General features: G+C 39.7%; 3 protein-coding genes across 5 annotated transcripts; all 3 read left to right on the forward strand.

Moving 5' to 3' along the window:
* Positions 1-1,434: 1,434 nt before the first annotated feature.
* camk1gb (calcium/calmodulin-dependent protein kinase IGb) lies at positions 1,435-12,520 on the forward strand. Of its 3 annotated transcripts, none has more exons than XM_042409238.1 (13): positions 1,435-1,628; positions 3,643-3,754; positions 6,823-6,948; positions 7,133-7,207; positions 7,337-7,475; positions 8,144-8,267; positions 8,441-8,516; positions 8,824-8,936; positions 9,042-9,120; positions 9,934-10,021; positions 10,352-10,701; positions 10,798-10,896; positions 11,434-12,520. In XM_042409238.1, exons 1-12 carry the CDS (start codon positions 1,601-1,603, stop codon positions 10,853-10,855), a joined length of 1,368 nt encoding a protein of 455 aa, XP_042265172.1. In that variant the 5' UTR covers positions 1,435-1,600; the 3' UTR covers positions 10,856-10,896; positions 11,434-12,520. The 3 variants fall into 3 exon arrangements, with proteins under 3 accessions (XP_042265172.1, XP_042265174.1, XP_042265173.1); XM_042409240.1 differs by lacking the exon at positions 1,435-1,628 and adding an exon at positions 1,638-1,729; XM_042409239.1 differs by lacking the exon at positions 1,435-1,628 and adding an exon at positions 1,776-1,864.
* Positions 12,521-15,686: 3,166 nt separating this feature from the next.
* Positions 15,687-16,317, forward strand: g0s2 (G0/G1 switch 2). The gene is made up of 2 exons (XM_042409942.1): positions 15,687-15,733; positions 15,862-16,317. The coding sequence occupies exon 2, from the start codon at positions 15,881-15,883 to the stop codon at positions 16,232-16,234; it is 354 nt and encodes a 117-aa protein (XP_042265876.1). The 5' UTR covers positions 15,687-15,733; positions 15,862-15,880; the 3' UTR covers positions 16,235-16,317.
* A 1,249-nt stretch (positions 16,318-17,566) lies between these two features.
* taf8 (TAF8 RNA polymerase II, TATA box binding protein (TBP)-associated factor) lies at positions 17,567-21,473 on the forward strand. The gene is made up of 8 exons (XM_042409107.1): positions 17,567-17,741; positions 18,383-18,542; positions 19,211-19,309; positions 19,400-19,462; positions 19,593-19,717; positions 19,823-19,970; positions 20,088-20,230; positions 20,978-21,473. Exons 1-8 carry the CDS (start codon positions 17,694-17,696, stop codon positions 21,116-21,118), a joined length of 927 nt encoding a protein of 308 aa, XP_042265041.1. The 5' UTR covers positions 17,567-17,693; the 3' UTR covers positions 21,119-21,473.
* The last annotated feature ends 89 nt before the right edge of the window (positions 21,474-21,562 follow it).

Here is a 21,562-nt window from a genome sequence, read left to right on the forward strand (position 1 = left end):
ATAGTCTGGGTTATAAGCACAACTCTTTATCAGTGTTCTTTAATGCTGCTCAAACACTTGCTGCTTTTGTGCAGTTTAACATCCGTCATCAAACCTGGCACTCTCATTACAGAAGCTACTGTCTCCTGCAGACCTGATATCTTCTCTCCTGATTGTAAAGGACCTCTCTTTCTGATTCTAAAAAAAAAATCTGAAATGGAAGATGACCATGACATCTTCTTGAACCAGTATCCATGACAACACGATGAATGAGTCCAGCTATTGATATTCTCTCTGTCTATTTACAGCACATACTCAGGTAGGCTGCAGCTGTGAAGCTATGAAACTCATCCGAGCAGGTAGAGTCACACCAGATCAACACTGAAGCCTTTGAGGTTCTGGCAGATAAAAAGCATGACATGACTGCAGCTCAGTATCTGCAGTTGTCATGCTTTTGTGCTTGTGGATAATTAATTTTTTGCATGGCACAAGCAGACTTGTTTGGTGTCCTTTGAGTTTGTGTGCAGTAAACACATGAACAGAGAAGGCCAACTGTGTTATAACCTGTCCCATGTCGCTGCACGCTGTGTGGCTCCCTGTGTGGCAGGTGAAATGAGCACCTGATGCAGATTAATACATAAGCCTGTTAAAAGATGTCTCTTAAGACCACGGTGTGTAATGCAACATATGTCTAGAGCAGTGTAGTACATCGAGGTCTGTGACCCCTGCGTAAGCTGAGGAGATGTGAAAACAAAGTTTCCAAATACGTTAATCTGCAAAACTTTCTAATGAGACACCCTTCATAAAGAGTTTATAGAATGTAACCAGTGACTTCCATCATGGTTCATTAATCATTAATAGTCAATTAATTCATTAAAAAATATCAAAATAGTTTATCCTCCTCCAGCAGGACATTTGCTGTGTTGTTTTGGTTTGTTTCAGTTCCAGAGCTGCAAAGCATCTGGACCAACATTTATTTATTAACAGTTTATTAACATTTAGCTGTAGCTTCAGCTGACACCTCTGGAGTGCAGAAATCTGTTAAAAAATAAATTACAGTTTTCAATTTCATTAACTGTCAAACATTGATGGGTCTCGTGGCACATTTTACCATGTATTAATAACTGATACTGTCATTATAAAAACCCTTTATTAATGACTTATGTACATTTATACTCATAGACTTGATGGCGTGTATTTATAATGTAATGCATTACAAACATTTATAAATGCATTTTTATGATAAACACCATTAAACTGATTATTCACAGCATTATTAATGGCTTCAAACTGATCTATAAATCATCTTAATTATTTACTACAGTGCTTATATAAAGTATTCACCCAGCCTCGGTAGCTTTCATTGATTTATAAGTCATTAGTGCTGATACACCAAAATCCAAACAGCTGTGCGCATACCTGCGCATGCGCGTGCACATGGCCTGAACTGTTTTGAATCAGGCAGTTTTGGAGAAAAAAAAAATCTGCCCATTCCTGCGCAAGACGTTTTCTACATAAACCTCAATGTTGTGCAGCCAAAGAGCAGCAACAACCTGAAGTCTGTGACTCAACTCTCAATGAGCACCTGTGAGATTGTCAGCCCCTCCCCTCGCCTCTCTCCATGGATGTAATCTCCGACCTGACAACAGGTAGGCTATTAGTAAAGTCCCAGACAAAGTAATCTGTCCAGACCTCGGCGAGCTTCTGGTAGGAGAGTCTGAACAGAGCTCCTACAGCGCAGAGTCTCAAGGTAAGTCTGAATCAGTCTGCTGCTGAATGAACATCTTCTGAATGAAGTGAATTCTTGGATCTGGATGACTCAAAACCACTGGTGTTTAATGTGTAGATCTGCAGTTTGAAGACGTGTTTTACGGACAAGAATCAGGTAGAGGAGCCAGTGGTGTCTAATTTGCATTCGTAATGTTGGTAGTTTTGTGCGTTGTTACATTTAGCACCATGAGTCATATTATGGGTCAAAACATAATTGATTGCGTTTCTCGCTCAGGCTTGAGAGCTGTGTGCTTCCAGCTTGAACTGAATGTCTGATCATTCCCCTTTTGCCGCAGTTTGATCTTTCCGCGGATGCCGCAGCCGACTTGGTCCAGCTGGTGGCATGAGAGCATCCACAGTCAGAGCAACGAGTCTCTCTGCTCTCTGTCACGCCGTGTTATTATCCTCGCATTGTATTTTTCGCATCATTGTAAAATCTCGACTGTAAATCGGTTGGTAAAGGGAGAGCAGGGCGCAGGAAGAATTTCTGCTGGCGTGTTTTCAAAAAAAGATAACTCATTTGGATCACTGCTGCAGGTTTTACATGTGCATTTGCTGTTTTGTGGTTTTTGTACACATCCTCCGGCATCCATTGTTTTCCTCCGGATGAGAGTGTGTGTGTGTGTGTGTGTGTCAGATACAGCAGCGTGCACCAGAGATCCTCTCTGACCTGTGCTTCTAAATAACAACACAGTGCAGTGAGAGAAAAAGAATTACTGCAGGAGAGGAAAGCAAGAGTGGGCAACAGGGGAATAAAAGGTGCGAGACCCTTTGCTGCTGAGAAAGAAAAAAAAAAGCCCCAGAGATAATGAGTCAGTGAGTAGATGTTGTTGAATCATTGTGGATACTCAGAGATACATCAGTATACCGATGTCTTAAATGTTTTGTGCTGCAGAATTCTAGTTAATGAAGAAGAAATTGAAAGTGAGATTGGCTCAAAAACTGACTTTTTTAAAAATCCTCATCTGTTGTTCATACATTCTTACACACTTATATGTTCAACAAGTGTTTTCTGGTAGCAGTTCATGCATCTATCTAGTATTTAAAGTTACATGCTTGAGGCTTTTTACCTGTGACAAGGTCAGGTCTCCAGATCAGGAGTTACTAATCCCTTATATAAGAGAAAAGAGGGCAGGAGACCAAACTGGGTAACCTGCTCATTCAAAGTGTTCCTAATCCTTCTCAGAGACTTCAGTTTTATTGGATAAGTCATTCTTTTCCACCTCTTAATCCCTATAGATGTTCATTATTTCAGCGATGCCTCATATTTTGCTGATCTTACCGTATGGTCATCAGAATTGTTCAAGGAGCTCTGTAAAGAAATCTTAAGTTTGCAATTTTGGGAATAGCTTTGATGATTAATTAATTTTCAAATACACATTTTCTGGCAAATGCAGAAAAAAAATCAGGCGACAGATTCCCTTTACTTTCCTCCTTTTTTTTTCGTTTGACATCATCATCTGCTGTATTCATACACAGCAGCATCATATCATTTGGCATCGGTCCAGTATGGGCCAGTCCTGGCACGGCTGTACCTTCCTGTGTGCTAGTTACAGCGCGGATTAGTGCGTCAACCTTTTGTCTGCCAGACAAAGACTCATGTCTGTCATCTGTTGCGTCCTCCAGCAGACCTCAGACAGTCTGAGCAGCGCAGCCGACGCACCAACCTTCACACCTGCCTTCTCATGACTCTTTAATAATCCCGAATGACTGTCTGTCTGTGTATGATTATGACGAAGAGAGAGTCTGGACATTAAGCTCAGGATTATTGCTGCCTTTTTTTGTAAATGCATGCAGAAATTACACATGCAAAGGAATCTCCTGTCATCCGTGTCACTTCTGCCTTAAGTGACGTCTATTCTTACGTTTTCTCTTTCTCTTTGCCACTGAAAGAAATCCCCGTTGAAGCTTCTGCAGACATGGGTCGTCAAGAGGCCGACTATGTGTGGAAGAAAAACACTGAAAACATCCAGGAGGTGTTTGACTTCATGGAGGAGTTGGGATCGTAAGTAAATTTAACTCATTTCAAGATAACACCATTCATTTACATGCATAGTATTGATTTATTCTAATGTTTATCTTACTGTTTATCGGGTTTAGCACGTTTAATTTCCTGTTGTTAGCTTTTGTACATACTGAACTATTTCTTCCTGTATTTCTCAGAACCCCTGAAATTTTGCATTGCTGGATGTTTTGCTTTAGTGATATCAAAGGGAACTACAGTAAAACTTTGATATACTAGGACATGGCATGATTAAAGACCTCAATGTGTTGTAGGTGTTGGAGGACAGATTACTGGTTTGATTGGATTGACACGAGGAGGCCTACTTTACTAAAGTCTTAGACTGCAAGACACTGTCGGAGGGTTTTGTCTGGCTGAGGAATCAGATTAGCAGTTCATTCACAAAAAAACAACAATAACATCTTCGATCGAAATTGTTTTCTCTGTAGTCAGTGTAGATTTTGACAATCCTACTCACAAAAAAGAGAAGAAACTGTAAAAATCTAATTAGAAATGAATGAAAACACTTGGTGTCAAATTCACCTGCGGTAATTTAAAGAAATAGTCATTAAAATCCAGCTAAAGATAAAGTTTCGTAGCATGTTACTGTGCACACTGGTCTCTTTTGCTGGCCTGAATTTTATAAGGTCATCATGGTCTTCTAGAGCTCTTAAGTACTGAGCGAGCGGCCGGAGAAGAGCAGATCAGAGGCCAACAGTAAATAAAGGTGTGAGGAAATGAGGGCTGCCGGTGTGATGTCAGCATGTTGCGGGAAAACAAAGCGGATCTTAGTCGAGGGCTGGAGAGAAGTTTCAGCTGAACACATTGGTGATGATTGGACTGTGAAGGAGGCGAGGTCCTCCTGGGTGCGGCACATCCTCGTTATGAAAATGCTGCGAGGTCTAATATGTGGTGCAATTAGTTTGCAGCAATTACTGTTATTTCCCCAAACGCTTAGCAGGATTTTGATGGAAAAGTGGATGAAGTTTTTGTGATAGGTCAAGTTTATTTCTATTGCGGATCATCAGAAGCATCAGAAATAAATCGAAAGCCTGAAAAAAACAAGACATAATTACATGTAAACACAAGGAACGAAAACAGAGACACAAAAGGATGTTGAAAGTTTACTGTTACTGTCTGATTTTGCTGGACTGCTCTTATTTCTGTTGAAGATGTCAGCAGAGTGAACTCACTGAGCTGTTTTGCTGTCTCTCAGGTGTACGGTTTAGTAGTTTTTTTGTTGTACGTCATACTAAAAGGAAAAGAAACCAGCAGGGATGGAAATAAGTCTTTCCCATAGGGCCTAATCACACATAGCATAAACAAAACTCTAATGGTTTCCTGGTAATCAGAACGAAAGTCTCTTCAGGCTTAAGAGTAACCCCGAGAATGTCCCAGAAAGCACAGAGCAATTTCGTTTTGGTCAGCTTTTGGAGTTTTAAGCTTGCAAATTTACACACTCAAGTTAGCGCGTCAGTGATTTCTGATTGTCCTTCGGCTTTTTATGTTAAGAAAAAAAAAAAAAGCTGCTGCCTGGCATTTGTGTTCAAGGCTTGATTGATGATTTCTCTTGAGGGTCACAATAAGCTTCGAGGAGATCCGACAAAGAAAATGAGCTGTGGTAACCAAGGAGAAATCAGATGAGCAATGGGATGTGAAGTGCTGTGATGATGCTGCGGAGGCAGCTCACTACTGAGCAAGCATGAGGCAGTGTGTGTGTGTGTGTGTGTGTGTGTCTGACATTGCCTGCTAAATGTGACACACATGTTAGCAAATATGCAAAATGTGGAAGAAAAACAGAAAGTAGTTCACATCATTTTTTTTGTTGTTCTCCAGCAGCCCTGAGTGTTCATTAGACGTAATTCCTTCATCCTTCAGGGTCAGTGTCATCACCTTACAGACGGAGGGCAGGGCTGCGGTATCCCATTTCAGACCTCTACCCTTGACACCTGTCTGTGACCTGGCCCTGTACCATATCCAAGAGCTTGTTGTTCCCAAGGATCTCTGCCGCACATGCTCAGTTTCTGACCTTTGCGCCTCAAGCCCACAGCCCGCCACTGTTTCCATTGCGTCAGGGATAAAGGGCCTAATCCACCTGGTAGAACAACTATTCCCAGACAACGCTGAAGATAGCATGGACACAGGACAGCATAGAGCAGAATAACAAGCCTCTGACATGTGAAAAGCTAAGCCACAGAGATCTTAAGTGGACCTTAATTGAACCCCTAGATATCGCTATTTTTGCTGTGTGTTTATTTTAATTCTGAAGCTCTCCAAGAAATTCAGATCAGGCAGTTTCTATCCATGTGAGACACAATTAGGCAAAGAGAAATAGCACAGTGGTGGAAAATACATTTACTCAAATACTCTACATAGGTATAATTTTGAGTTACTTGTACTTCACTGAAGTATTTTCATTTTATGCAACTTTATGCTTCTATTTTACTACATTTCAGTGGAAATATTGTACTTTTTATTATTGTACTTTTATTAATAACCCAATAATATAATAATATAACAGACACATGGCTCATTCTGCATGATTTTTGATATTTAAATTACATTTTGCAGATAATACTTAGATATTCTTTTACATTTTTACTTCAGTGATGTTTTAACACAATACTTTTATTTGTAATGGAGTATTTTTATAGTGTGGTATGATGCTATTTGTACGTAAATAATAATATTAGAATACTGCCTCCACCACTGAAATAACATCATGAAACTAAGTCTGAAGTTGAAGTCATCAGAGGTAATTATCAAACACAAATTTAAAGAAAATTTCAATTTAAGAGTGAACAAAATATGTTTTGCTTAACATCCTCATACAGACAAATGGGACTCAAAATTTGAAGAAATGAAAACAAACCATAGCTGTGTCTGATCGACACTCTGAGCCGTTGAGGTCATCATATTTTATTAACAATGCCCCCTCGTTCTAATAAGAGAGGAGGTTCATTTCCTCTCTCTGGGGGCGGCTTGTTATCGCTTCCTGTGATGTTTCAAAGCAATCAGCGATGGCATCAACACACAACTCATTTACGACGTGCTTATGTGTTAATTAACAGGGGGGCGTTCTCCGAGGTTTACATGGTGAAGGAGAAGAAGACGGGAAAGATGTTTGCCATGAAGTGTGTGAAGAAGAAACAGAAGAGGGACCTCAATCTGGAGAATGAGATTGCCGTGTTGAGGAGGTAAATCACAAGTGAATTTTCATGAGCCTTCAATTTTCATTTCACATTCTCTCTGTTCTCAGTGTAAGAAGGAATCCCATTGATCTGCTTTCTCTTTGAGATGTTTTTTTATGTTGAAACTGTGTAAATGTTGTGGGATTATGACAGCAATGTCATGATTAAAGCACCTTGTTTCTTTAAACAGAATCAAACACGAGAACGTCGTGGGGATGGACGATTTCTACGAAAGTCGGACTCATTATTATCTTGTCATGCAGCTGTGAGTTTTACATGATTTTTTTTTTAAACATTATTAAAAAAAATCAAGTTGGAAAATTAAAATTGGATTTTTCAAACGTGAAGGGTGCTCTGAGATGAGATATTGATGCGAGTGTTATCTCCTTACCAGAGTTTCAGGCGGGGAGCTCTTTGACCGTATACTGGACCGGGGCGTGTACTCAGAGAAGGATGCCAGCAGGGTGATCCAGCAGGTTCTGCAGGCCGTCAGCTATCTGCACCAAAACGGCATAGTGCATCGTGACCTCAAGGTATAAACCAGACAACATCATGAAAACACAGATATTCACATTCAAAGGTTGAATAATACAAAATATTTTTACCCAAATACATTGTCAGGATGAAGCCACATTACTGGATCCTAGATGAAATGTTAAAATATATACCTTTTCTCCATTACATCATATTTAATGACTTTTTATTTGTCTGATACTGTATAATTCAGTTGTCTCTTAGGTAGAATAATGCGCTAAATTAATAAACTAAAACTTCTCAGAGTTTAAATGGCCTACTCTGCTTTTCAGAATTTTTACTTTTAATGCTTAAAGAAATAGTTTGACATCTTGGGAAATATGCTTATTTGCTTTATTGCAGAGACGTTAGATGAGAAGATTGATACCACTGTCACATGAGAGTGGTATTGATCTTCTCATCTAACTCTCGCCAAGAAAGCAAATAAGCATATTTTCCATAATATTGAACTATAAAGTTAAGTTCAAATCTCATTCTTTATACACCCATAGCCTGTATACTTAAATATATATTTTACTGCAAGACTTTAACTTTTAATGGTAATGTTCCATTTACAGCATTGATATTCTTACACTTTCACAGAAAGATTTTGTTCCGCCGCAGGTGAGGTAACACTGTGAGGACATCAGTGTGTGAACATCTCTCCTGTCTGTTTGTCTCCGTGCAGCCAGAGAACATCTTGTACTACAGTCAGGCCGAGGACTCCAAGATCATGATCAGTGATTTTGGCCTCTCAAAGATGGTAGACAACGGCATCATGTCGACAGCCTGCGGCACTCCGGGATATGTAGGTAAGTAATGAATGATGTATGGATACTTACTGAGGCTCATAGAAATGTAAGACACGTAGGGGTGTAACTTAGCCAGACAGTACAGACGAGATGTAATATTTATACCCTTGTTTCTCTGAACACTAATTAGACTAATCACTGGCAGAGCTCTGACATCTTCTCCTCACTTTCAGCTCCTGAGGTTTTGGCACAGAAGCCCTACAGCAATGCAGTGGACTGCTGGTCTATTGGAGTTATCACCTATATTCTGTGAGTATAAACCATGGAGAATGTGGTGCATACTTTAGTAAATAGATATATGGAGAGGAAAGAGGTGTTTCAGTCAAAATTAGACGCCTAACATTGTAAATCTGCTCCAGTTTTTTCTTTATTAAGTAGCAGGATTGTCAGATTAAAAGCCATTGCTGGTCATGCATGTGTTTAGCATGACACAGTTACCTAAATACAGAATAATGATGCACTGACTGAGTCATAGCACCACCTAGTGAGCATCTACTATACATACAGCTCTTCACACATGAACACATGCATCTTACTGTGGGGCATTTCTTTACAGACTCTGTGGATATCCCCCTTTTTATGAAGAAAGTGAGACTCGACTCTTCTCCAAGATCATGAAGGCTCAGTATGAGTTTGACTCGCCCTTCTGGGATGACATTTCTGAATCCGGTAAACACGCCGAGCATTAGCACAGACATATTGTGTAGTCCACCGCAGCTGCTTTATTCCTCCACACAGAGCTCTAACATGTGCGTCATCTTTTTTTATCCGCAGCTAAAGATTTCATACGTAACATGATGCAGAAGAATCCCCTCATGCGCTACTCAACTGAACAAGCGCTCAGACATCCCTGGTGAGTGTCAATCATCAGCCTTGTGTCATTGGAGCATTTTAATAATTTCCTGCAATACATTTACATTTGTTTTTCACCATCTGTACTGCAGGCTACTGTACCTCAGTTAACATAACATGTAACAATAGATTCATTTCATGTCTTGAAAGTTATAAATGTAGCAAATTTAATAATTTGTTAGTATTGATTTTCACTAAATAGCTCTAATCCCAGTTAGAAGTAGTTGCTCTCCTAGATAAGTGAACAATGAAACAAAGATTTTTTAATTATTGTGCCATCATATAACTATAACAGTCACACATGGGCCTTTAAGACACCATAAATTCATATAAACCAGAGTTCCACACAACGGAGAAAGTCCAAAAATAGAGAAATAACTTAAACAACTTTATTAATCAAATCTTCAGACCGTCATTGTCTACAACAAAATTCATAAATCACTGATAAAATCATTTAGCCTGCTACTGTATATACAACTGGAGAAACTGCAATAAATATGAATTAACTTGCCATAACAGCCATTCAAATTTCTTATCGTTTCTACACCAGAATATTTTTAAGGGTTTTGTCGAGCCATTTCATGGGAAATTAACTTACATCATCAGAATTTGTACAGTACAAAAGGAAACGGGACTTTCTCTTTCATTTCATAACATTTTGATGAGACGACAGACTCATTGATGAAAGAAATAGATGTAATACAGCATGTTGGAATGAATCCACATAGTGTCAGGTCACACAGATGGATTCAGGATTAACCTCTACTGTACCTAGAAATAAAACTGAGCTCCCGTTCTGTCATCTGTTTTCCAGGATTATCGGGAAGACGGCCCGGAGCCAGGACATCTACTATTCCGTCAGCGTTCAGATCCAAAAGAACTTTGCTAAGTCCAAGTGGAAGGTCAGTCCCCATTTATTTCTTGGCTTTGAGGTGGTAATCTCATTGAGGGCCGGCAGTTTATAGTGGATTAATCAGACGCCTACCTAAATCCTTCCTGATTAAGGACAGTTTAGTAGATATTGTTCTGTAATCAAGGCCACTGAAGGCTGATGTAGGGCTTTTACCAATCCAAAGTACACTTGATTTTTCAGCAGTAAAAATGAGTCGATTGTGTGCTCAGATTTAATGTCTCTCAATGTCAGTCCTATCTCCTATACATCATCATAAACTCAAGCTATGTTATGGCTCTCAGATCTGTTCTCCAACCTCTTGTCTATAATCACTTCACAGCAAGCCTTCAACGCTGCCGTAGCCATCAACCACATGAAGAAGCTGCAGCTGGCCCACTCAGAGCTGGTCTTGAGGCAGGCCAGCATCCCAGACATCAAGGTGATCGACGTGTCCCTGCAGAACAATAACTGCAAACATCCCAACTCTGACAGGCTGGACCCCAAGGCGCCGCAGGTCAATGGGAACGTACACGCGACAAATTACATGCCCCTTCCCATGAACCATGTTGAACTGAAGAGCCATTACTACCCACTGAAGGCCAGTCAGAGTCAGAGCGGCACGCACCACACGCCCACTTTCGCCGAGCAGGGCAAGCACGTCTACCACTCGGAGCCAGCCAACCTGAACGGGTCAGTGTCAGCTTCACCTGATTCACCTGATGTTCTTGAGTTTTACATTTCTGATACCGCAGCGGGACTGACGAAACGTTTCTCTTTTGTTTTCAGGTATGGTAAAAACAGAAACGACAAGCCTGTGCAGACTGGAGTTTGTTCAGTCATGTGAAGGCTGCATGAAGTTTACATGGAAAAACAGTATTTTAGTTGGTAGGTTCAAGTAAAACATTCAGAAAGTAGAGTCTGCTCATCCCCTTCTTGTACACAGTGTCAGTGTTGGACACCCAGGTACTTAGATTAGATCCTCACCCATGATGTTAATGGGCGTATACACATTAGGAGATGCTGGAATTAGAGAATTTGGACATTTTTTCTTTAAAAATGCCTCAAAACGATTAATTGTGTGTGAAGTTTGGTGACCAGAATAATAATAATTCAGCAGGTCCTTCAATTTGAGACAATACTATATGGAAATTATTTATTTAAACTTTATTTAATCAGGTAGTCTCACTGAGATTGAGATCTCTTTTTCAAGAGAGACCTGAGAACAAAAAACATTCATAAAAAACAGCAGAATAAATACTTGCACATGCTTGTTTCCTAAGGGATTATTAGTAGTAAAAGCCTGTCACAAAAGAATACACAAACAAAATGTCAAGATCTTTCTGTGCCTGTTTGTGTCTGATTCTTAGTACAGCTGGCAAATGTGTGTTTCTCACCCTGTGTGTGTGTCTCTGCCCTCTGCAGGTCAGTGTTGCGGTGCTGACTCAGCATGCGGCTGTTTTGTGTCAGCAGCTCCCCTACCAGTACTCTGAGAACGAGAAGTGGTTGATCCCTTTGACGGACCTAATTGGTCTGAGAGGGTCCACAGTCAGTGGGACAATTTATTTTGGAAAGAGTGCCTATGAAGCTTCCCGACAACCACATAGAAGCACACGGATCACATTCACGCACACAAGACACACTTTAGCTCCGATGCACAGGGTAGACTTCAGACAGTATTCAAAGGATTGTCTCTCCTAAAAGGGGCCGTGATGGGATTACCTGCTGCTGAGCTCCACTTGAATGTTCATCTCATTCATGGTGAAGTTGATCCCTGACCTCTGATGTCGTGAAGGCTTTATATCACAGCTCTTGATCAAGGAGAGTTTATTTTAATCCGGGCACTCAGTGTACAAGTGTATAAAGATCGTTGTCACATGCTGTTTAAGAAAATACACACAATGCAATAAGATGAACATTATTGTGCTTCATCAATTGTTGATGTGTAAAATGTTCTCCTTTAGCTAACCTGCACCTGTAAGTACAATAGATTATGGAAAAACTGCATGCTTCCTGCTTCCATTAAGCCATACTAATATTATTTATTCTGATAAAGTTGTTTCTTATTTTTATTACATTCCTTATGTTAATCTGTTTGTGTTGAGTTTTATTTTTTCTAAAGTTTTTCCTTCCTTTTTTAAAAAAATAAATAAAAAAAAGATCCATATAGCTATGATTTGTTATAGATCATATAATATGTTATGATAAATTATATGATATATAACAATATATGTTCAAACTGACAAATCATTAACATTAAGGCCACAAGTATAACCATAACTTGCCAATAATTTCATAGCTCTCACATGCCATCAACCTGTTAGGATATGAAATGTCATTTATATTTACTGTAATAAATGTTTCTGGTTCATTCTGGGCAGTTTTCTCTCTTTGTCTCTCCAGCTATATGTGACTTTGTATTGATGCATTCAACAGATATTGACCTAGTCTGTATGTATTATACTGGGATCCCTGTATGCTCATAAATAAAGTTGCCTGTACAGAATCTGAATTAATTTTGTTGCCATTTTATTTGTCCTTTGTACTTTACTCTGTTTCTCTCTTGTCTTGGAGAAACGACTCCTTATCACCCATGAAAAATAACAATAATAACATAAAAATAATTGATATACAGATCGGAATAATTAATTGTACATCAGTAACAAAAATATATCAAGCTATTGCTACTATGGCACAAGACAGTAATTAAAGGAATGGGAACCTGAGCTCAAAAAAGGTATTGAGAATGAAACTTAGAATGAAATGTCTGTACCATTGCTCATACAATTACTTGGAAAGAACAGCGATAGAAAATTATTTTTTCCCCAAACAGAATTGCAAAAATAAGACCAGAACAAACAGTAGCATGCTGGAGAACAAACAGTTTAGTCACGTCCCAGGCTGATGAACTTTGGGCTGATTTTTATATATAATGAAACTAAAAATCACTGGGTTAAAACTTTACCCAGTTTGAGTCAAAATAGCACAAGAACACAATAATCTGTTATTTTGACCCAGATACACAAGTTGTAAACATCAATAATAAACTGTGACATGTAAGTTTAAAAAGAGTAGAGTAGATGATACTGTAAGAAGCACTAAAACTGGGTAAAAACAAAAAAACCTGTCTTGAGAGGCTTTCTGGGGAACATTGTGTTGGTGCTATATTGACCCAAACTCTGTAAAATTTTAACCCAGTGATTTTTACTGTGAAGTTTATTGGAAATCTAGATTTCCATGCAAATGAATCCCAAGATTGCAGTAGTGGGAGTGATCCCAAGATATATTTGCTGAATATTCTTTGGGTTATGGCAAGAAAACGTAGCCTAAAATTGCACATTGGCTCAGTGATGACGCACCTTCAACAGGAGAATGGATAATGTTTATGATGAGTCATAATCCAACTTTAAGCCATTATGAATCCATCCACTCTTTATTATTTACTCACATTTTATGTTTGTTTGTTTTTTTTAAATGAAATTCTCTTTTTACTCCTTGAATAACTTGCTCTGTGCAATTAAAACAAGGCAAACTATTGACTGGAGCAATAACTCCTTGTACCCGATTCTGTGACCTGACTGGTATCTCTAATTAAACTACCCTCCAAACCAATTACCAGCCTGTACTTCTTCAATAGATTAGATGACACATCAGCTCTTAAGCATCCTGGCACAACCAGGATTACCTTGTGCAGTGTATTTAGAGCAGCAGGTTTCAGCCGGAGTAAATTACTGTAAACCAGCAGATTCAAAACATGTCTAACTGGTTTCAGTTTCAGCTTTTATCATAACTGGCGACTCTGGAGTAGAAACTGGAATTCCTCACCAATATGTTGTCATAACAGCCATATATTTTATTATTATATTCAGTTTTTCCTGTCCTGTATTTTACTTTAAGCCCTTGTCTTTAATCACCAGACTTTGCTAAGCAAGGAACAATAGAAAAAGCAACATTTTAAATAGTATGGTAAAAAAAACAGATTATATGTTCAGTGGTTCAGATTTAACTGTAAATCTCAGCAACCACCAAAAACTGTGCGTTGTTCCTTTTGATTTCTACACTATTTTCTATAAGCATCATAAAATAACCTATGTATACTTACCCTTTTCTCCCCTGAGCTCCTGTTGAAAGAGTTTTACATCTTTTAGCCCCCCCACACCCCAAACCACAACATGGTTGACTTGGTGAAGTCCAATATAAAGACAGACTGTTCATTCAAGCAGAAGAACCCAGAAATATGGGGCAAAGGTCTCCAAACAGTCTCAACCTTTTCCCAGCAGGGACAAATATAAATGTGCTGAATCCAAACGGAGTTGCTCAAAGAGGAACATTATTTACAGCGTAATTATAGACATATTGCCAGAAATGTCTGTGGAAAGTCTGCGTTCTAAACACGAACCAAACTCACAAACACGGGGGAAAGGTTGTTGTTGAGTTTAGCCACATTTCATCACTGCTGAGCAAAAGTTCAAAAGTTGATCAATAAACCTCTTAAAGTGTAATTACACCATGAATTGTGTCGAAGAGTACTTTTTTTTTTAGTTTATTTTCTGTATTTTGAAATTGTTTACTTTTTTTCATATTTTGCAATTTTGGGTTGTTTTGTAATATATGTTACTAAGGTGATGGACATGGACATTTTGAGGTGTAATGATAGTTTATACAGTAGAAAAGATGTGTTTTTGTTTATAAGTGATGCTTTTGTTGATGTTTTTGAATTTTCAGACCCTCCACTTATTTCAAGGCATTGGTAGTCAAACCGGATTAATCGTTATGATGCCAAGCGTCTATCTTTCATCATCTATCTGGTGTGCAGATGTTGTACCAACATGCAGACATCTCATGATGTGGGCCACTTGTTGGCCACTTGTCATTGTCACCGAGCGCTGATAACACATGTCTCTCTGTGACAAAGATCAGACACATTGCAAAACTCACTTGCCTGATTTCACTCTCTGCTCTCCTGCAGTGAGGAACAAGGTCAAAGGGCAGGTGAAGACACACACACACATACAGGCACATTAACCCCTGTGATCTCTGCTTTACTGTCAGCTCCATGGTCAGACAGCGCAGCTCAGGACTGCATGATTAGGGGAATTCTATTGAACCTTATCTTCTAATGAACTTTATCTCACAGTGTTCAATATGGGGTATTCCATGTATAATCAAACAGCTGTCAAAGACGGCCTGTCAGCCAATAAGTGGGACTGACTTCACAGCCTCACACACGGTGATTGGACACTAATCAGGCTCTCCTGATGAGGATCAATGTGTATGGTAACAAGCCACGCGACAAGAACCAACCACTCATGTTTCAATGATCAGTGACATGCAGTATATGAATGTTTTGCATGATTAATACTTACTCTGCACTCAGGATCACTGCGTGGTTGGAGGTCCTTTTGAGGGAAATAGATAACAATAATGTAGTATGTGTTATTGTATCTGCTGCAAAACAAACAAAGACCGTGTGTGATGTCACGTACACATTTTCACCTACAAGGAATATTTGTTTCACTTCTTGTTCTGGACACTCATGCCCTTTTACCCAAACAAGCCCTCATCTCCAAAAAAGCAACTGCAGCAACCTCATGAATATGTATTTTGTCGTCATTGTGGGGGTTGACCCGGCACCACTTGTGTTTAAATTGCAGAATCTGCCCTTGTGTCTTTGCCTACGATTGCCTGACTGGGCCGAAATCTGAGAAAACTCAGAATTTTCAAAGTGAGTATTTGCCGTTGCTGTATCAGCATTTTGTGTGTATACTAGAGAGATTGATTGCAGTTTATCAACACTAAAACTTGGACAATTCTGTCTGACTAAACATTGAATTTCTTCTTTTCCTTCAACAGATTCACCAAACAACACAAAATGGAAACCATGGGCGAGATTATCCCATTTGCTAAGGAAATGCTGAACCAGAAGCCCAACCGGGGCATGCTGAAGATCTACATGCTTGGCTCCACTCTGGCCGTGCTTGGAGTGGTTGGTGGACTGCTGGAAACGGTTATGCTGCCCTTTTCGGAGTATGACACTGCCGAGGACACACCAGTAGAGTTGGTGATGGAGGAGAAGAAGGAGAAGAAGCAGGTGCTGAAGTCGCACACTACCTTGACTGGCTCTGATGTTGCGGACGTGCTGGAGACAGTAGGGATCGAGGCGAAGGCCAAACATCTTGTGATCACTGGGCAGAGAAGCTCAGCCAACCGCTTATATGCCTCTTAAAGAAACCCTCATCTCTTGATGCAAAAGGACACTGCAGATACAATATTGATGGCAACAGTGATAAATTAAATCACGATGTTGAACCGGTCACTTTGTGTTCATTCTTTTATTGCAGATTTAGTTAAATGTGCAATTTGCCCTTTTTGACAGATGAGAAAAAGATAAGCAGATAAAGTGAAAGCTGCAGGTTACAGTGATGTCTGGCTGCTGAGCAGCAGAAACTTTGTGATAAGTGTGTGTGGAGAGGAATGCGTGTGATTTAACTCATTTTGCACTCCAATAAACCTATTTTTCAAATAGTAACTGATTCAGGACATGATTTTACATTATAGCCCTTTGTGCATAGTGCACAAAGACATTTGTCAAATAGATGTCATAATAAGTAATAATTTGGATATTAAAGAACAGGTTCAAAAATGTTCAAGTCAAGCCAAATGAACATTGACACAGTTTTTCTTGCCATAATCATTCCTCCAGTTCATACTGACCATTAGAAGATCCCTTCATAATGCATTTAAATTTTAAGTGATGGACAAAATCCACAGTCCTCCTTCTGTGCAAAATTGTATTTAAAAGTTTATCTGAAGCTAATATGAAGCTTCAGCTGTCCAAATGAGTCAAATCAAGTTGATATCTTTCAGAATTACAGTTATTAGTGCCAAAGTCCCTCATTTGGTTACTATACTTCCACCGCAGCTGAAAAGGGAAACACTGTCTGAGGAAACACAAAGAGGGAATTTGATGCTAAAAAGACTGTAAATGTGGCAGATATCCACTTGATATGACTAACTCAGACTGCTGAAGCCTCATATAAGCTTCAGATAAACTTTTAATATGCATTTTTGCAGAAAATTACTATGTGGACACACTGTGGATTTTGGCCCTCATCACTTACACTGACATTTGCAGGGGATCTTTGAATAGCCAGTATAAACAGGAGGAATGATTACAGTGAGGAAAACCTCTCTCAGAGTTCAAATGGACACCTGTTCACCTGTGTTAAGACAGAGTTCAAAAGCTGTGAACCTATCCTTTAAGAGAAAAATATAGATTCAAGGAACATGCATCACGTGACACATTAATGCTTGGTATACTACCGCTCTTTCACTCTTTTACCGTTTAATTTACTAATGAGAGGAAAAGCATATCTCATGCAATATTCATGTGTTGCTTTACCTCTCATTATATTCTGTATTCTAGCTCCATCACCTCCAACAAGCCTTTATTTGGTGGGCAGTAAATACAGTATTATTGACACGTTGAAAATGTAACAGCTGTAATTCCATATCCAACCACTGGAGGGCAGCAGTAAAACTGGTGACGGATAATTCCACCTCCGGAAATACGTCATATAGTCACACCGTGTTTACTAACGGCGGCTAAACGGTCGTCGGACAAATAACGTTTCTGTCAGTATAAATCAGTATTATCAAACGAGCGAGAGTCCAAATAATTACGGATGGCGGACCCTGCAGTGGTATCGGGAGGTTCACTGAATGCAGGAGGGGTGAGAAAATGTTTTTATACTCATCGTCATGCGACGGTTTTTAGCTAACCTAGCTGTTAGCTTAAGAAATCAGACCAGTCTGGACACTCGTCTCAAGAGAAACAAAAACTTAAAATAACTGTTTAACCAAGTATGAACCTGCTGCACTTCGCTGCGGACTATACGGTCAGCTACGTTAACGTTTATTTAGTAAAATTACTTAATTTTACTCGTTTGAATTCATTTCGAAATGATGCTAGCTAATGTGTATTAGCTACATGTATCTGTCAGGTAATGTGCAACAGTGAAATTTATTTACACGTTGTGGGCACATTTCTGTACATACTCAACAACGCCTTTACCTACTGATAATGTGAATAGCATGCAATTTATAAGAAATATGCAAGCCTGGATGCATTTCTGCGTGTCTCTCTGCCTGCTAATGTTTGTGCACATGTGTCTCATACCTCTAAGTCAAGTCTGTCAACTAAGATGGCGAAACTGTGTTAAAATTTTAATAGACTTCATTTATTTGGTTGTTTTAAGGGGTTAGTATCTTCAGCACTCAGTATTATTTTGTTTGATTCCTGCTATGATGAGCCACTTTCCTCATTAGGATCATTAATAACAATTCTGTTGTATTTTTTTGTGTGTTTTCCCAGCGCTCCAGTGGTGGTAAAGCATCCACCAGCCCAGCAGAGAACTACCACCAGGCTCGACGCCGCACCCTGCAGGTGGTAGTGAGTGCCCTGCTGACAGAGTGTGGCTTCGACAGTGCAGAGAAGGCAGCAGTGGAAACACTCACCGAGATGATGCAGAGCTGTACGTTAAAACCCTAAAGTGAAGCCTCCATCTACTGGAGGATGTGCCCGCATCCATTTCAAGAGCTGCATATCTGAATATTTTGGTGTTATCAAAATTAAAACATGTCACATTCATCAGAGTGATGTCTGAGGTATTTTAAGGCACTGGATGAAGAGTTGTGTGACATGTTTTAATTTGAACATCCCTCTACTGACATGATTACTACAGGTTGCAGATCTGTAGTAATCATGTCAGTAGAGGGATGGAGATCCTCTGTTGAACTTCCTGGGAATCTGCTCAAATGTTTTCATGCAAATCTTCTTTGTTTATAGACATAGCTGGATCCTTGTGAACACCATTTAGCATTATGGTTCCTGCTGTGTAACATTTATGTTTCATTTATTCTCTTATTTATATCTGAACTTTGCAGCCTCTTTTCACAGCTCTAAATCTTTATAGTGACTCGCCTACTGCTATGCTACTACCTATAATCATTATTGTTTTCCTTCACTTCTTAATTTAATGATGTATATAGATACTAAAAAGTATGATAAAGTTTATGTGTTGGTGGTTCTTGCAAACTGAATTGAAATCTCATCTTATTTATGACCCATCTTTTAATTATATTTGCAAGTTGTCCATCAGTAGAAACTTGTCTAAAACACAATGTTTTGTCCCTTTTTCAGATATAACAGAAATAGGTCGCAGTGCCAAATCTTATTGTGAACACACAGCCAGAAGTGTCCCAACCCTGTCGGACACAGTGGTCACACTCATTGAAATGGGTAAGTCCTGGAGGACACCAACATTTAATTATAGATAGCTAAGATGATGTAATAAAACTGACATAATTGAATCTGTTTGTGTCTCTGCAGGTTTCAATGTTGATACTCTGCCTGTCTATGCCAAGAGATCACAGAGGATGGTTATAACTGCACGTAAGTAGGCGTTCTACTCTCCACTGTTGGAATGAAATTGATTATGGTAGTCTTTGTTTTACATTGATTTAAATATGATAACAGAAAAATTACCTTCATAACATAGTGTGAACTTCTTTATGAATTCCAGCTCCAGTAACGAACCCCCCCGTGACTCCCAGAGCACTGTCGGCCGGACAGAAACGCACACATCCGTCTCACATCCCCAGCCACTTCCCAGAGTTCCCCGACCCTCACACCTACATCAAAACACCTGTGAGTCACAGTCTTTATAAAGGTCCTCAAACAAAACCTGGAATAATGTAATTTTTTTGTATTACCAATTCCCTTTGATAGTGAAGTGTGTTTTCCATTCTGCAGACGTTCAGGGAGCCTGTGTCAGACTACCAGGTGGTGAGAGAGAAAGCAGCCAGTCAGAGGAGAGACGTGGAGCGAGCACTCACACGCTTCATGGCCAAGACCGGAGAGACGCAGAGCCTCTTCAAAGACGACATCACTGCCTTCCCATGTGAGTGACTCTGACCAAGCTAACCTGTATTTCAAAGATTATTAGATGCATGTACGCCTGCATGTCTGTTATGCTACTGAGAGCATGAGTTCTAATCCCTGCCACTGTGTTTTTCAGTGATCGCAGCACGGCCGACCACCATCCCATATCTCAGCGCCCTCCTGCCCTCAGAGCTGGAACTGCAGACTCTGGAAGAAACGGACTCATCTGAGCAGGACGACCAGACAGACAGCGAGAACACAGCAGGAAACAACATCACTGTGAGTCAGATTTCTCAGTTTAAAGACGTCTGTCTGACTGTGACCATCTAAGGGCCGATCTGAGTTTATTACTATGTGGAGTGGCAGAGAAAGAATACCTGTTGGAGATTATCAGAAACTACCGCAGGTGAAAGGTTAATCCAGTTTTTATTACCACAACAGCGGCATTTCAAAGTTGGACTTTAGTATTTGGCAACAACAGTCGGTAGCACCAATGAGGTTTAGAGAAGGAGTCTTTGTTTCAGTACATGTGCAACAATTTTTTTTTAGATTTATATGACCAGGCGCTCAAATCCACTGTAGATGTCCATAACAGGGCTTTTGCAATCTGTACGTGGGAATTTTTTCAACCAAATCCAAATTAAGTAGTGAGAGTACGCTTGATATGTAAGCATTTCACTCTCAGGTGTCGTACGTAAGTAAATCTGAGTTTAAAGAATCCTATTTGCCTTTTTAAATGCTCAAGGTCAATTTTCATGTTTGTTTGTTTTTTCAATCTTTGAGACTTGGTTGAACTTAAAGGAATAGTTGGACATTTTGGGGATATACACTTATTCACTTTCTTCTCGAGTTAGATGAGAAGATTGATAACACTCTCCACAGACATGAGTGTTATCGATCTTCTCACCCAACTCTCAGCAAAAAAGAAAGCATCTCTGCCAAAATGTCTATTAAACTATTCCTTTAAACGTGAGTGTCTTATAACAATTTCTCACATCCATCTCGGTTTCTGTTTCCGTCCTTCAGGATGATCCAGGAGCCGACAAAGAGAACTCCATGCTTCCTCCCAGTGGCGTCGTTCCCTCTGCGAAAGCCAACGAAGACAACATGATCGACAACCCGTACCTCCGGCCGGTCAAGAAACCCAAAGTGAGGAGGAAGAAATGAGCCGGGACCCTCCGGACCCAACAGACTCACATTTGCCACGGCGGTTGGTGCTTTGAGCAGTCCGGTCAGTGATTCCCTCCACAGAGAGAGGAGCAGCAGCCCGGTGTTGAAGCCCGCTGTGTGAGGCGGGAACCAGAGGCTGCTTTTTCCTCCATGCTGGAACCAGCACTGCCGTTCACTTTGGCACACCGACTGACTTCTATTGAAGATAACTCTTTTTTGTCATTTTTGTCAGCAAGCACTCACTTGTTTAAAATGTGTGAGATATCATTTTGTAAGTAACATCATATTGTAATATACAAACCACACAGGAATCTCGTCATTTTGTGAATAAAGAAAAATAAGTTTCTTTTTTAAAATTTGTTGAGGTTAAGCAACATTTCTTAACAGTTTTAGTTCAGTACATAAAAGTGTTTCTGCCGTTGTTTTAGTGACAGTAAGAGT

Source organism: Thunnus maccoyii, chromosome 4 (assembly GCF_910596095.1).
Source record: "Thunnus maccoyii chromosome 4, fThuMac1.1, whole genome shotgun sequence".
Lineage (NCBI taxonomy): Eukaryota > Metazoa > Chordata > Actinopteri > Scombriformes > Scombridae > Thunnus > Thunnus maccoyii.

Excerpts from the sequence above, each read along its gene's own strand:
- camk1gb (XM_042409238.1), top strand. The coding sequence starts at position 1,601 with ATGGATGTAATCTCCGACCTGACAACAG. Across the intron at positions 6,949-7,132 it reads GAGATTGCCGTGTTGAGGAG|AATCAAACACGAGAACGTCG; the intron begins GTAAATCACAAG and ends TTCTTTAAACAG. Across the intron at positions 8,517-8,823 it reads GGAGTTATCACCTATATTCT|ACTCTGTGGATATCCCCCTT; the intron begins GTGAGTATAAAC and ends ATTTCTTTACAG.
- g0s2 (XM_042409942.1), top strand. The coding sequence starts at position 15,881 with ATGGAAACCATGGGCGAGATTATCCCATTTGCTAAGGAAATGCTGAAC.
- taf8 (XM_042409107.1), top strand. The coding sequence starts at position 17,694 with ATGGCGGACCCTGCAGTGGTATCGGGAGGTTCACTGAATGCAGGAGGG. Across the intron at positions 19,310-19,399 it reads GGTCACACTCATTGAAATGG|GTTTCAATGTTGATACTCTG; the intron begins GTAAGTCCTGGA and ends GTGTCTCTGCAG. Across the intron at positions 19,971-20,087 it reads CGACATCACTGCCTTCCCAT|TGATCGCAGCACGGCCGACC; the intron begins GTGAGTGACTCT and ends TGTGTTTTTCAG.